This window comes from Ceratosolen solmsi, unplaced genomic scaffold, assembly GCF_000503995.2.
Source record: "Ceratosolen solmsi marchali unplaced genomic scaffold, CerSol_1.0 scaffold58, whole genome shotgun sequence".
Taxonomy (NCBI): domain Eukaryota; kingdom Metazoa; phylum Arthropoda; class Insecta; order Hymenoptera; family Agaonidae; genus Ceratosolen; species Ceratosolen solmsi.
Window position 1 is genome coordinate 1149142 of NW_011948447.1, and position 16684 is coordinate 1165825.

Here is a 16684-nt window from a genome sequence, read left to right on the forward strand (position 1 = left end):
GAAGAGCGTGAGAGTTAAGAGAATATTCACACTACATCACTGAACTCTTCCTTTTTGTCATTACTTGCTCAGCATCCTTTTCTTACTTTACGATAAGTTTATAATGTCGAAATTCGCTTTCATTCGACTGATTGATTCTCGTTGTCGTGTTCAAAGATTTTCAATGCATAATCACTCGTTTTTATTTTAACACTTGACTATTTTTAATCTAGTCGTTTCTGATTTTTAATATGCATTTAAGCAATTATTTGAATTGAATGATAAATTACTGGTATTTTAGCGTTAATGTTAACTTTTTCAATCCATAAGAGTTACATTAAATAAATACGTGTAAAAGTTGAATTTAATATAAAAACATATCATTAATCGAAAGTCGTATAGATTAACAACTTATTCAGAATATCTTAACATTGTCAATTCTCTTTGTTGCTACTTTCAATCAGAAAATGGTTCCATATATTATATATTGATTATGTATTGAGATTTCATTTAATAATTTGTAAGCATTTAAATGTTTCTTACATCTTGTATCAGTCTGATTTTTTTAAACATGTTTTATTTAAACATTATATATGAATTACGTATGAATTACGATTAACGCATTTTTAAACATGTTGCTTAAAATGCTTAAAAATAAAAAAGTATTTTCGAATCAAATATTATATTTCGTATCAAAACTGCATAAAATATAAGCAATAATGAAAGTTTGATTTTTAATTATGAATTTGCAACTATTAAAACATGTGGACACATTAATGTATCCTATTGCAATTTCAATTTACTGGGATAAGCTTGACTGCAAGATTCGGAAAACAAAAAGTTTTTATTTGAAGGAGTCATTATTTCGAATTTTTTATAAGGCAGATTTTATAACCCTGATCTGTCCTGACTTTACTATTTCTGATTCAATACCATATTGTTATTTCGTAAATAATTAATAAAGTCTCTACGTATAGCATCTAGTAGATTTTATCGAAGTTGAGACTTGTACTCCAACCATGTACAAGAACATTTATTTAGAAACAATTTCTCGGCATTTGATATTTTAAAATAACATTAATGGTTTTTCTCAAAATTGTAATGAAGTTTATAAAATTAGCTTTTAATCATCGGTGTACGTTATCTTTTGAACTTTGTTTGGATGAGCTTATACAAAAATAGAATAAGTACATCTGCATAAATGAAATCTGCGATGCGGTCTCGTGTTGGATCTTTGGTACTACAATAGCGTTGACATGCGCGCACTTGTATTGTTTACGTGCCCGGGTCGTGCGAAGGCCAACGTAACTGATACATTGTGTTTTATCAGCAACTCCGCGCATTATCAGGGCTGTAGTCTTCATATTGATCTCGGTCGTATTATTCTTTCCCCCCGCTGTTAATGGTTTTTGGATTTGCGCCGACGCGTTGAAGAGACAGACGTATGTATATGTTGGGATATCAAGGTTCCGCGTGCCGTCCGAGATCGAGGGGGCGCCTATTTACATGTGGTCAATTCTTGTATCATGGGAACACGCGCAATTACCCGTATTTTTATGGCTTTTCTTGCGCAATTCTGCGAATAATACTTTTTTAACCACCTCTGGATAAAATCTTATAAGATAATCATTATGTACTATCTGATTTAATGATGTTAAATTAAGTCTCTTTTGGTTTCTTAGATTATGAATTGCAAGGCTTTATTTTTAATGGCATCATTCCATTTTTAATATAACGAAAATGTTATCTCCTAATTCTTCTGGTTCATAAGCTATTAGATACTTGTATTTGATTATTCTTTGGAAATTGAATGATAAAATACGTATTAGTAACTAAAGAGAAAAGCGTTGAAAACGGTAATGTCTTGATACTTCCTCGGGACTCGGAATATCATCAATATAAAGAATTTTTTATTTGCATACGTGAACTTTCAGTCTTATTTTTTGTGAAATTGAAAAAATATAAATAACATAGATCCAAAGTTTTTATTCTCCGATGTTTTGCTTAAATAAAAATAAATATTCGCTAACGTTGTGTATCATTGCCCTTCTTTGCAGTGATTTATCAAGTCACGGCACCAAAGGAATTAATTACTCCAACCCTCGCTTGCTGTCAGTCACCGTATTATAAACGCATCCTCTCGGTCTTTTGTAATGTCGTATTCTTGTTTGCCCCTTTTAGTTTCCTATTTTTAATTTGTAGTTTTTCTTAGTGATTTCATTCACTGAGACCAATAATCTGCATTTAATTTAGCTGTAAAAAACACGCAGTAATAGAATAAATCGTTAAGTGAGTCCTCTTCATATTTGGCACACCTAATAAATAAAAGGCATGATGAATGTACAAAATGCACCAGCCTTAGCTTTTGTGTGAATTATAAACAAAATAGCAAAAAAGAATTCATTGTTGTTTTATGTTTTGCTTATTTATATAGCCGTTCATTATCACTAGTAATCTGTATATAGCAATTTCGATTTGTAAAGTTACCTATATTGCTATTGAATAGTTGTCATATTGAACCTAACAGTTCTTGGAATAAGAAATAAGGAATAGAAGCACGCCCTCATGAATATCTAGAATTTGCGAAAAGCGTTCGCAAGGAAGGGGTGGTATAAGCGGGCTTTATGAAATCGATATAATAACGTGCATGCGTGTACATTTATGTACATAAAGAAGGAGGTGGGCCTAGCACGAAATAAATTGCTGAAAGACGTAACAAATAACAATAACTCGTATACAAAAAGTAGGAAAAATTATTACGAGATGCTATGTAATAGAATCTTGTAATTATAGTGCATTATGCTTCTCTTTTCATGATGACACCTTGTTTTCAAGTCTAGATTAAATTATTCTTATTGGATGTATCATTACCTGAGCATATTTTTCTACTCATGATATTTATATACATAACTGACAGCTTGATCAGCGTATTGAATATTTTGTTTTATAGATTTTTAAAGAAAAGATATTCCAAAATATAAAAACTTTTTTACAGGTTGATATTATTTAGTACATTGTTATCTCCTTTATTTATAGTGTTGAATATTAAAAAAAAAGGATTTTTACAAGGTCGATTTAAATAAGTTTGTTACCTCTACAACTTGCGTTTCTTAACACGTATGCAGATTTTTAAGTTTTTTTTTCTCGAAAATATATCTTTTAAAATTTTTAAATTTAATTTACAAAACAAATTTTGCATTAATAAATCAGTAATTAATTTCATTATGAAAGTTTATTGATTATTTAATTGTAAGTGTAACACTGATTATTCGATTAAATTCTTTAATTCTTAACAATTGACATATTAAAACTGTCTAATAATTTCGAGATAAGATCAGAGAAACATTTCATAGTTAATTCTAGAGCATTCAAGCGTCTGTAACAAATTGAAGTTTTACTTAGTATTTATAAAATCTTTGATAATTATTTAAAAAATTTAATAATATTATATACGAATATATACACTGTAGCATATACAATTAATTATAAATATTTCCATTCAAAACTTGTGTTGTAGAAGTCCAGTTTGAATTAGGAGTATTTTTAATTTCTAGCTACATTCAGTCTTATTAAGGATAATACAATGAAAGTTAATTGTACATATAGTCCTTTCTAGTTCAGAAATTACTTTCATTAACAATGCGGTATAGAGTCAAAGAAATAGGCGAAAACATCAGGGAAACATAAATCGATAGTAACATCACTTAATGAGGTTTTAATCAGAGTAAAAATTGTGTGAAGTGAAAAAAGTGTAAATTTTATTTTCATAACATTGCGTTAATTTATAGTAATAAGAGTTCTAATCGATTGACTGAACTGTATACCACCATTGTTAATAGTTCATCTATTTATCCTTTGAAGAATCCTTACAGCATCGTAAAGATAACGAATAAAATAACGTCGTGAAGCTGAACAAGAACTTAAGTATATCATTCATTTGGTTGTATAACGGTTATCTTTATTGATTATTGAGAGGATTAAACTCGGATTATTATACAAGAATGATTATTTTAACAACAATTTTACGGATAGTTAGTGACTGTTTCAAAAACAATTTTATGGTTTGATAAACTATTTTGTGCTCACAATTTTTAACTTCAACATATTCAATTTCATTGATTTACGTTATTTTTATATTTAATTTTATTTTCAAATTAATTATTGCTTATGCGTGATACAAAACTGAATTTAAATGTTAATATAACATTAATATTGAGAATAGTAAAAACTACGTTTTATTCAATATGTAACAACTTTGTAAATATATTAGTTTATATACTAGTCTTGTTGAAAAACTATTTTCCTAAAATATTAAGAAAAATGAGTTGCAATGAGTTATTTCACACTACAAATTAAACGTGTAATATTTGAAGAAGTTACTATGATACATAACGGAGTGAATTTCTTTTCATGTCACCAGTCATACTGTATGGAGTTGGAATTTGGTGTGGAGAAGCTATAAAGTACTTGTTAATTTTTACAAAGAATGTGAATAATTAAACAATCAACGTTTAAATAAATGTGCACATGCGTGTTCACGTACAGCACATGTGCGCGTTTACGCACAATTCACGTAAATTATTGATTTATACATATATTTTAACCTGAATAATTTTAAATGCAAATAATAAATTTAACTAATAAAAATTTTTTCTATTGAAATGATTTACTAAATATTTCAATACTAAGGGTATTAAATTTGTGAATGGTTTGATTTGTTAAAACTTAAAATGTCATTTCTCAATGTGTAAGAATATTACAAAGATAAAGGAATTCGGAGAAAATGACAATAGTAACAATTATTTACAAATATAATTATATTATTATCTTATTATCTTGATATATTTTTTAATAATTAATTTTTTTAAATAATTATAAAAGATAAATTTCTATCTAATTAAGCATTTTAATAAGTAAAGCTTTGATTAAATATTGAAAATTCTGAAAATATAAAATGAAAAAAGTTGCAAGAGAGAGAAAGAAAAACCAAAAGTATTTTTTAGTTTAATCAACCATTTTTTATTGGCTCTATATAACATTCTTTTTCTTACTTTATTTAACATGCATACAGTTTATTTACTATATTTACTATATTTACTAAAAAATATTAGCTTATAATAAATAGTTATAATAGTTTATAACAAATATAGATGCGATTGATCAGATTAGATGTAATATTAATGGTTAATTTACCAAAGACTGGGTGGATAATCTGTTGATAAGATTTCATTGTATTTATTGTGATTATGAATTTGTAAGCATTCGTGTTTTATTAAGGTTAATTGAAAAGATGATACCGTTAGTAATTTCTGAAGTCTACGAATACAAAACACAATAAAAAGAAGCATATTCAACGAGAATATGCTATGAGGAGGTATAAAGAGAATAGAGTCAACCTATGGTGACTTTAAGGATGAAAAAACGTTAATACATTAGGCCAATGAAGAAAAAAATAATAGACTTCGTGTCTGAGTCTATAGTTGTGCCATTAATAAAATTACCTTCAACATTCGACAGTAACTTCGCTCTACCGATCATTCTTAAATAATCCTGAATAATAATGTGGAAAATTTTTTACGCAGTAATATAAGCTTACTTTGATTTAATGCTTTATCTGTTACCGCTGAAATAGCTGATAATATTAAGAACAAACGGAAGAAAATATTTACGAATTTTAAAATAACAATTCGACAATCGATAATGATTTCACTATAATCTATAGAATTCTATTCTTTACAATTTCTATGTTTGTATTATTTTTTTTTATGATTATGCTGTTTAATGCAAATGTACCGGTAAACATGGTTACTGTCACTTCTATATTAATTTTTTTTGGGTCATTGTTAACTAACGCAAAAATTTTTTCATCAGTTCGTTGTAGTAATTAGAAATAAAATTTAAGATTAATGATTTAAAAGAACGCTAATTCGGTTATTTATTTCCTATATACATAAATGTTTTATTTGAGTCTTGTAATATTTTTAATACAATAAATATAAATATATAAATTAACAATTAAGTATTATAAGAATATTTTTCAATCAAATGTACTATAGAATTAATTTGTGAGTTCAAAATATATCGCGATAATATTATAGTAAATTGTATCATATATGATAAAATATGTTTCTTATTAGAGAACATATCTTATCTGATAATGTGATTAAATTATATTTATTATATTTATACTTATTTAATTATTCGTTACAATGCAAAATTATTTATTGTTTTTATGTAGTATAAAATGTTGTATACACGTTTAAACTAGAAAAACAATTAATTTAAGTAAAGATCTCTATTGACAATGAAATTTTATTCGTATAGAAAGTATAATTATAATTAAATTATTTTTAAAAACTTATTTAAGAGATCTATTAAAATTTTTTGTATTTGAAGTCTTTAACGAGATATTTTTAATTTCTTTCAGTGATGGTTGCAATTTATTTCATGCAGTACAGCTTGCAATAATTTTTTTTTTTAACAAACTACAAAATAAATAATTATAATTATTCTTTTTACAGTTTTGAAAAGTTCTGTTATGTACTAAATACATATATTATTAACAATTACAAATAAGAGTTTTCGTAATCAGAAGAGAAAATCAGTTAATGTACAAAGTGAGATATCAGTTAAATTACAAACAAGTATTGATTATATATATTAATATATACATTAAAATATGAAATTAAAAATAATTATAATAATTAATTCGTCACTTATGAAATATTATTATTAATTATCAGGCTCGTTATCTACTCCTTTCTCATCAAGTCTACTGTAATTATAACGTATATGTAGCTATAACTATAAGTATAATGTATTTAAACGTGAAAATGTGATTAATGTTTATCGATAATTTTTCTTAAAAAATCTTTTCTAATTAAATTTATAATTTATATATAATTCTTGTCTCAATGTAGTAATAAATTTTATTAATTTAAGAGTTTTAAAAATAATATATATTCATTGTTTCAATTTTATTATATGTGAATAAGTAGTTAACAAAAATTAATTTTATTTGCGCTAAAATTAGTAAAAATAATTGTATTTGGCTTTGATACAGTGAAAATATTAAAAAATTCTATATATGATTGAAAAGTTCCACTTTCTAAAAGAGAAGAAAAACACTGATGGAAATAAAGCGTATGTAATTCGAGTTCGGTCTCGGCTTTGACCTCTGTAATCTTCATATTTTTATATTTCCATGTATACTAGTGCCTCTATTACAAATTTTATTAAAAGGATTTACTCTTGAAATTATTTATTTTCTATTGAAATCTTCGTTTGACTTCTTACATCTCCTTCAATACACTCAATGTAACTCTGATCTTCTGTTCAAGTACATCGATTAAAGAGTGTACGGAATATTCAAAATTATGTTAATTGTAACGACTATATCTGCTTGAATAATGCTGTATCAAATAATTCATGTTATTTTAAAGATATTTAATATTATTAGATGCATATGTAGTTATGCAGTAATTTATAATATAGTATAAAACATATATATATATATATATAAAGTATTTACATGAAATGCTTGATATAATTTGGAATTATATGAAAATGCATATATACAATGACCTAGAATCTTATTATAGAAATATGGTATCTACTTTATTAATTTACAGATTTGTAATAAATGCTTTTATTTTAAAATAGTTTATCAACTCAATCAAATTTACAAATAATTTTTTTAAATAATGGCAATTCTTCTAAAAATCATGTGTAATATTAAACAAAATTGAATATATACATATATAAAGATATACAAAATAATGATAAAATATAAGAATAACATATTTAATGCAACTTGTAATCAATAGATTGGGTTAATAGTATTTAAATTTTTGTATTATAGTTATTAGATTTTTATTTTACAATATTGGTCCACTGATAAAATTATCGTAGAATTTGGTAAATAGTTCATATTTCATCAATCAATATATATTACCTGTTTTAATTTTATTTAAATTATTTTACATTATTATTAATTATAAATTCTATAGGTATCTTTCCTTTACTTACATTTAATAAATAAAGATAATAAATTATACTAATATTTAAAATATTATTAAGAAGGAAAATGTTCAAACATTATTTATTTTAATTTAATCTGAAACAACTTGCATTCATTTATATAAGAGTACCAGTTTTTATAAAATACTGTGTATTTGGGCATTGCAATAAATTGGTTAAATTCCAAAATATCTTGTAATTGTGTAGAGCCAGCAAATTCTTTATTATCGAGTCGTCAATATATTTATACCGAAAATGTTTAATAGTATATTTATCACTTAATCGAATCTTATAACAATAACCTCGAGGATTTTACAGCTCCCGGCACCCCTACCAATATGCAAGGAATGCCTGGGCGCTACTGTCGGCGGCAACAACAACAACAAGCGCAGCGGCTCAGGCACTGGGTCCGGAGCAACGGACAAGTTGAGTCGATGCAGTGTCTGCGGAGCCGCCCTCCACAATTCCTGTGCTCCAGCCGAGCTCGCGATCTTGGTGGAACGGGGCGCGAGTTGGTCCTGCGACGACTGCTCGGCGACCTGTGCCGGCTGCCAACTAGAGCGCGAATCTCAGAGCTACTTGGTAAAGTGTGCCGGATGCCCCAACTGCTACCATCCGGGCTGTCTCGAGCCCGCTCTCGACAAACGCAGCAAGGCTCCCTGGCGATGCCGGCACTGTCAGACGAGCCATCACCAGCAGCAGCAACAGCAACCCGAAACCAAGTCCCAGGACGTGACGTCTGCCGCGCGGAAGAGACTCAACAATGCTCGCGAGAACAGAAAGTGAGAGACCCTTCACACGTATTATTTACATTTAACTATGTCAGTGATTTACACTGTAAAATGTTATTTTTATTAATTATACCCTCTCGTACTCAGAATACATTGTCAATTGTCGGTTTTAAAGTCAGATTGCTCTTTTTACAATGGACTTTTGGAAGAATGCTTAGCTCGTAAACTATATACTTCACAAATATTTATAGCAGTTTCTTCAAATGTTAAAATTACGTAGTCACTACATCTCCAATAATATTTTTCTCTCAAAATATCTTCAATTAAAATAATTATTTCTTCCGTTTCAAGCTGTAAAGGAATTCCACTCTACAAAATCATTACTTTATATTGTGTTATTTTTTAATAATGCTATTCATTTTTTTTTTTTTTTTTTTTTTTTTTTTTTTTTTTTTTTTTTTTTTTTTTTTTTTTTTTTTTTTTTTTTTTTTATAAAGTTTTTGGTCCAACAATATTTTTCTTTATTCTACCGAAATCAAATTTTAATATATAAATGTCACGGTCTTATATAATGGAGAAAAATATTTTTATAAATAATTATAAATAATTTTTTAATCATATATAAAATAAAATTGAAATTGAAATTAATTATAATTATATATAGTCTTTGGATTTTTTTAATCTGTTTAAAAATTAATAATTTAAATATCAACTATTGTATAGGTAGCAAATATTGCGTAATGTATTGATTTGGAACGAGTTTAAGTAAGAATTTTCTATTTCTTAAAACCCTAAATTACTTTCAAAAACTAATTCGAAAAATGCTTTAAAAGAAAAGGGAAAACAGTTTTTGCAAACTATGTATTAATTATAAGCATGAATAAATGTTGCTTTATTTCTTAACAATTATAATAGAATAATTGCTTCTTATAATAAAATGATAGTTTATAAATTACATGTATTTTGAATACAAGTGTTTTTCGGTAATAAGATAATGAAGATCAATATCTTCAATTTAATTTTTCACTTTACTTGACATAATCAATAAATATATCAAAATATAAATTAATAAAATTTTTACATAATTATAGTAAAACAAACGTTTCTCTTAATTTTTATTATAAAAATACATAATGCATTATTGTTTGTCCTGTGTTATCGTTTATAAGTTAATTATATGCATAAGAGTAGCAAAATATGTTCTGTTCAAGTAAGTACATTAATTACATATTATCTATTACAAGATGATAATATATTTAAAAAAAAATTTATAAGTTTTTTGTACTATTTATATATTTGTTCTAAGTACATTATAGACTTATAATCATTTACATTTATATCTAGACTTCACACTTACATCTAGTGAATTTGATCTTAAAGCAGATGTGGATATTAGTGCTTTTAAAGGATTCATATTCATAATTGTATAATCCAACATTACGAATCAGAGCAAAAATTAAGACTTTCTGAGCGGATAAAAGTAATTGTGGTTATTTTTGACTTATTAAAAAGATCACGGGAAAGTTCTTGTACATCGACTTTATTAGAGTAAAAAATAGTAATAAAAGCATCTTTGCATTACAATTAAAATTATATTCTGTTATCTTTAAGCCTTTTCACTTTATTTGTTTAGATCGATCGTATCCAGAAAAAGCACGTTGGTAACGACGGGCAGCTCTACGAATGCAGCAGCCTCATCGGCATCAGTGGCTACGACGATGTCAACCTCGGGCACCTTTCTAGGAAAGAAGAACAATCTGTCGCAGGCTCAGATGGACAGCAGCTCGGACGGTAATGCGGGTGTTGTCTCCCCTCGTCAACCGAACCCCACATCCTCTCCTCGCAGTCCTGACGAGTCTTCCCTTCCCTATCACCACGCTCACCCTCACCATCAACCCCAACCCCAACCCCAACCCCACGATCATCACCATCATCACGTACAAAACGCCGGCCAGAGTGGCGGCAGCCGGCTGCTCGAGGAAAAGAACGACCGTATCTCCAAGGAGAAACAGAAGTTCTTCAGGTTGAGCGCCTTCAACGCCAAGCACAACAAGCTTAAACGCGCTCAGGCTGCCGTTACAAGCCAAGAGACGCCGGTCGGCCGTGGTAACTGTTCCACGAGGTCACCCCGAGCGGCACCGATATCCTCAACCACGAGCAAGAATCTGGTAGCAAATACGAACCGTAGGATACCAGCCCTGCCCGGGCGGAGCGACAACGACCGCGATGACGGTCGCGACGTTCGCGCGAACAAAGAGAGACGGAAAGACGAGTTTAGCGTGGACGAGAAAGAAGAGGAGCTCTCAAGCGAATCGAGTGCACGCGACGACGAAGACAAGTGTCCCACACGCGAACGGAAGTCGGTCTCCAAAAAACGGCCGGGTGCCAAGTCAATCCAATTGACCACGGGCAAGGCTCTGGGTTCAATAGCGGTGCACGCGAGTTCCAAAAAGACCAAAGGTCCCTTCGCTTGTGATCTCAATGAAAATCGTCCGTGGGGATTCGCCGCAGCCGCCGCTAAGCTTAAAGTGGAGAGTAGCCCGTTCTTCAGCAACATTACTAACACATTCGGCGCTACTCTACCAAAGCTCGACGTCGCTATAAATGATAAACCGAGTTTCACCTTGGTTAAGAAGGAAGAACACGTTCCGGAGAGCAAAAAATTAGCTATCAAGGCGAGTGAGCCACAGCAGCATAGGCCAAAACCGGGTAGCGGTCAGCTGAGAGGCCTCTTTGACGGTCTTAGTCACTTTTTCGCGGCCTCGGGTAAAAGTACGAGTAGAGCTAAGCCCGGAGCACCACCTCCTAATTATGCGCCGGATCGCAGAAAAAGGTCGCACGCCTCCGATGGCGCAAATTCGATATCTGAAAATAAAACAATTTCGTCGTCAACGACGACAATGACAATGATGATGACAACTGTGACAATGACAACGACGACGACGGCAACGACGACGACAATGACAACGATGATGTTGACCGCTGTAACGACAGCAATGACCACAATGACAGCGACAGCGACGGCAACGACGACGACGATGACGACAACCATTATGACATCGCCAGCAATGCAGTCGAAGCTACCAAAATTAGTAAGTGCCAAGGCAATGAGCGATGGTCCTACGAGAGGTAAAAAGGAGATCTCTAAGGTAGTGAAACTTCCGAGACCTGGCATATTCACACCCTCGGAGAATAATTCTGGAACGGAGATCGATGGATGCCTATATGCTTTGATGGATGAAAAGCCATCGAAAATGACTCCGTCAAATCTCGTTAAGACGGCCGTAAATAGTAAGAGGCACGAACAGGAGAGGCGTCGACTAAGGGGTATCGACGGTGCGTCTCTTGTTAAGTGTGCTACTGCAGATGCGCAGAAGAATGAACGTCAAGAACTCGCGAGAAGAACGGTAGATAGTACCGGTACTTCAAGCCCAATGACACATATGTTACCAACAATTACGAACGCGACGATTACTGCGACTGTAGTAACAGCGACATTGACAACGATAACGACGAGCACCATCACGGCACCAACAACTACTGCTACAGCTACAGCAACAGTAAAATCTCCCTCTGCCAGTTCCCCCCCGTCAAAAACTTTCTCCAACTCTTCCAAATCAGCTCCACGTGCCTGTACTAGCGCCACTACCACTACCAACACCACCACCAACACCACGACACCCCGCGCGACACCCTGCTCCAACAGGAAGGGTAAGAGTCTACCCCACCCGCTTTCTCAATCTCAGTCTCGATCTGTCACTCATGATTTTCCCTATTTAACCAATATGATTCCCCCCTCCCCCCGTTATTGATAATTTTAACGAAGCACCCACCATTCGCTGAAAAATTTAAAGAAATGACAACTTCATCCTAAACTGAATCCTCTCAGTTTTATTACTTTCTCTCTTTCTATTTATTTTTGAACTATCACATTTTTTCTCTCTTTCTCTTTCTCTCTCTCTCTCTCTCTCTCTCTCTCTCTCTCTCTCTCTGTCTCTTTGTCTGTCTGTCTGTCTGTCTGTCTGTCTGTCAAATTCTTTTTCACTTTATCTTTCTCTCTCACCACCGTGGATGTGTTGGCGGTGTGGTGTGGTGTGGTTTTTGTGTATGCTTGTGCGTATGTGTAAAATGTGATTAATTTGTTGTTTGGCCCTTCGCTAGCAAAGCGTTGTGGATCAAACTTGAAAATATTGACTATTCTAAGCAACTTACCTAGCAAAGGGTTAAAACAATTTCGCTATGAAACAAGATTGCTGATATAAAATATGAAATTAGATGAAATTTGTGAAAAGATTTTCCGTTCCAGGTTTTGAGCTCTTTTTATCAAATGTTGTTTCAGTAATAGTGTTTGTGAATAGCTTTTAAAAATATTATGCTGTTAAATCTCAATTATTTTTTAGCTTATATGCACAATACAAAAAGTTTTGATAGCAAAATTTTTAATAATCATAAAATTGGATCAGTTTGCTAAATTATCTAAATGAAACAATTTTAAATATAGTTAATATTATGCAATGTTTATTTTTGACTGTTTTTAACAATCAAATTTATAAATTCAATTACTTGTATATGCTAAAAAAAATTTATTTCGATAATTTGCCAATCAGATTTACAAATTGATTTATAAATATTTAATTATTATGTACATGTATTTTATTAATAATTACAATTATTTTGCGATTTTTAACTGTTATATAAACTATATAATTTAACTATTTTTTAATTAAAAAATATTTAATTTCATAAACTACCTGAAATAGTGTTTCGTGACCTGGAACAATATTTTTTTTTTGATACTAAATATATACGAAAAAAAAAGAAATAAAAATGTACTATATCTTATTAAAATAATCATTATTTATGTATCGAATACTTTTTTAAACGTAAAGAATTGATCTAAATCGAACTATAATAATGTAAAAAAGATGTATTAATTACGCTATAAAATAATTTATTTAATAAATATCATTTTTTGTATCTAAAAAAATGATATTTGTAAAAGAAACAAAACTTTATTAAAATATTTTGTATGAAGGCTTAATAGGAAAACAAATTTTATTACTTATGTATTTACACTATAGTTATTTTGATTTTGTTGCATATCATCGTCATGTTTGAGATTTAATTAAAACTTGTATGCATGCACAGTTCGTTAAATAACAATTATAAGAATAAGAATGTATAAACATGAAATCTGTTTTCCAAAGTAAGTTTCCTTATTTCAAAGAGTTATATATTTCTGTAATCTCTTATCTTACTTAAACATTATACCATTAATATAGTTGAAAACTAAAAAAAATTAATAATATACATTAAAAATTAAATTTTAAAATGTAATACTAATTATTTTAATTAAGAAAAATGTTTGAAAAATAATTATACATTAAAAATAAATACATTACTTTTGATATGAAATTAAATTAATAGGAATATAGTATGTTAATAGTTTAGATATTTTAAACAAACAAAACATTAAAAGAAGCGTTGCCTTTATAGTAAATAAAAATTTTCATTGGTTATAAATAAAAAGATAGATAAATTTTTTCATTAAAGCAAACCATAATTTTTAGATAAAATATATTTCACATTAATAGATATCACATCTGTACAACTTAAAAAACTTAAATCACTGCATCGTATCGACATCAAATTTAACTTATTCATAATTTCTAGTTCAAGGTTGAATAGTTCAATTAATTTTATGCTTTTGGATTAACATTTTACTAACATAATTAATAAATGCTTAGTTTTCAAATCGAAAACTAATTTATTGCTTAATCTTTTATGACATTTAATTTTTTTGCATAATCTTTGCACGTAACTAATTTGCTAGTACTGAAGTTAACGAGCTTGAATTATGATAAAATACAGTTATTTCGAAGTAAATTTACAAATGCTTGTGCCATCAAAAACAATCGATTATGACACAGACATTTTGCCAACACATCCCTAAACAAAGTCCCAAAGCTTTGCTCTGCTATTACATACATTTATTAACAGTTACTAATAAACTTGGGTATTTAGTTTTTGAGACTATTTTTTACATCAGACATTTTAGTATTGCATTTATAAGATTGAAGTTTCGTATATTTGTAACGATGATAATGGAGCGTACCAAATCATAACATCATTGCAAGAGCGATATGTGTGTGTGTATGTAATTAATATTAAACGATGAATTAGATTTTTTAATTAAAAAGAAACCATGCAATTACAAGTAAAATCTCTTATAATATTTAGTAATTAATCGTAAAATTTCACCTTACGAAAAATGAATTGACAATAAATTTTTTAATATTGTACATTAAAAATGCATGATTAAAAAGCATACAAAAGTAGGGTTTTCACTTTAAGGCAAGGCAATAACTTTAAACTTACAATGCAAACAAACATGTCAGTACTGATATATCTTTCATCGCAATTTTGGAAAATCGGAGTTCAGGCATAATTGAAAGAAAAATATGTTGTGAGCATTTAAGGAATTGGTTTAGCAACAAGTGATAAGCGTCCTCATGATCGGCTTGATTAAAGTTTCGTTTCCATGCTTGGAATTGTTGCAGATGAATTGGTGCTACCGCAGACATTGCCGCCGGGTGTCACTCAGAAGGATGTTGAGTTATTTAAGGAAGCACGCGACCGAGCGAACCGACTTACGTTGTCAGCTGAAACTGCAGTGGAGAAGGATGATGGACCCCAGCCGCTTTCCAGCCCAGGCGGCGCTGGCACTCGTAATCCTGCGGCTATCGTCTTTGGTCGTTATGAGGTCGAGACCTGGTACTCAAGTCCTTTTCCGCAAGAGTACGCAAGACTTCCTAAACTCTTCTTTTGCGAGTTTTGTTTAAAATATACCAACTTGACAGGCATACCGACAAGTGCCAGTGGAGGCATCCGCCCGCAACAGAAATTTACCGATGCAATGGTCTATCAGTTTTCGAGGTGAGATGTAATCTAGAAGATATTTTTCCCAATATCTACATCTCAAATTTAAGGTTTAGGCAATACTTTAATTATTCTATTTCAATAATGTGATTGTTTTAGGTTTTTTACGTTATTATATTTATTGATAAATTCATCTTTAATGAACTTAAATATTTTATTATTTTAAAAAGCATTGTATTACTAACTTAGTTCACTCATACTTTTCTATGTTTAACATAGTTTTTACATTATTTTTACATTATTAGAAATAATACTTTTCTATTTTTAATGCATATTTTACAAAAAAAATTTAGTATATGAATAATTATTTATTTATAAATTCATATCTATTCAAGATTGCTTTTCTATGAATGGAGATTTTTATTTCATAATTTATTTGGTACTCGCGTAACTTCAAATGCAAATAATTAAAATTTTATAATATTGTATTCTATGCGTAAAACATATATTCATCGTTGATTAAAAAAAACTAAGATTGAAAAAAGTTATTTTTCAGTATAATGTATCTTTATAATTAAAACTAAAAAGGCGATTTCGATTTTGAATTCGATGTAATATTTCTTTTATGGAAACCCATAAAACAATTAAAAGTGTCATGTAGTAATGGTATTTAATAGAAAACCAAATTTATAATATTTTCATACAGAGTTTGATATAAATTTTTTAATGATTTTTAGATCGACGGTAACGTAAACAAAATATATTGTCAAAACCTGTGCCTATTAGCTAAACTTTTCTTGGATCACAAGACCCTGTATTATGATGTAGAGCCATTTCTCTTTTATGCGGTGACGAAGAACGATAAGCATGGCTGTCACCTTGTCGGCTACTTTAGCAAGGAAAAGCACTGCCCCGCCCAGCGGTACAACGTCTCTTGTATTATGACTCTCCCACAATATCAGCGCCAAGGCTTTGGACGCTTTCTTATCGAGTTCAGTTATCTTTTATCCAAGGTCGAAGGTATCCCAGGTACCCCGGAAAAACCTCTTTCAGATCTCGGACGCGTGTCTTATCAT

The 16684-nt window shown here is 30.1% G+C and overlaps 1 protein-coding gene across 1 annotated transcript in view; it reads left to right on the forward strand.

Annotated features, from left to right (window-relative positions):
• enok (histone acetyltransferase enoki mushroom) overlaps nucleotides 1-16684 on the forward strand; it is a 40821-nt gene that overhangs the window by 17347 nt on the left and 6790 nt on the right. The window contains 6 exon segments of the mRNA XM_011504716.1: nucleotides 8317-8780; nucleotides 10363-11579; nucleotides 11742-12440; nucleotides 15290-15577; nucleotides 15580-15665; nucleotides 16346-16682. Of these exon segments, the coding sequence (XP_011503018.1) occupies nucleotides 8317-8780; nucleotides 10363-11579; nucleotides 11742-12440; nucleotides 15290-15577; nucleotides 15580-15665; nucleotides 16346-16682 (3091 nt within the window).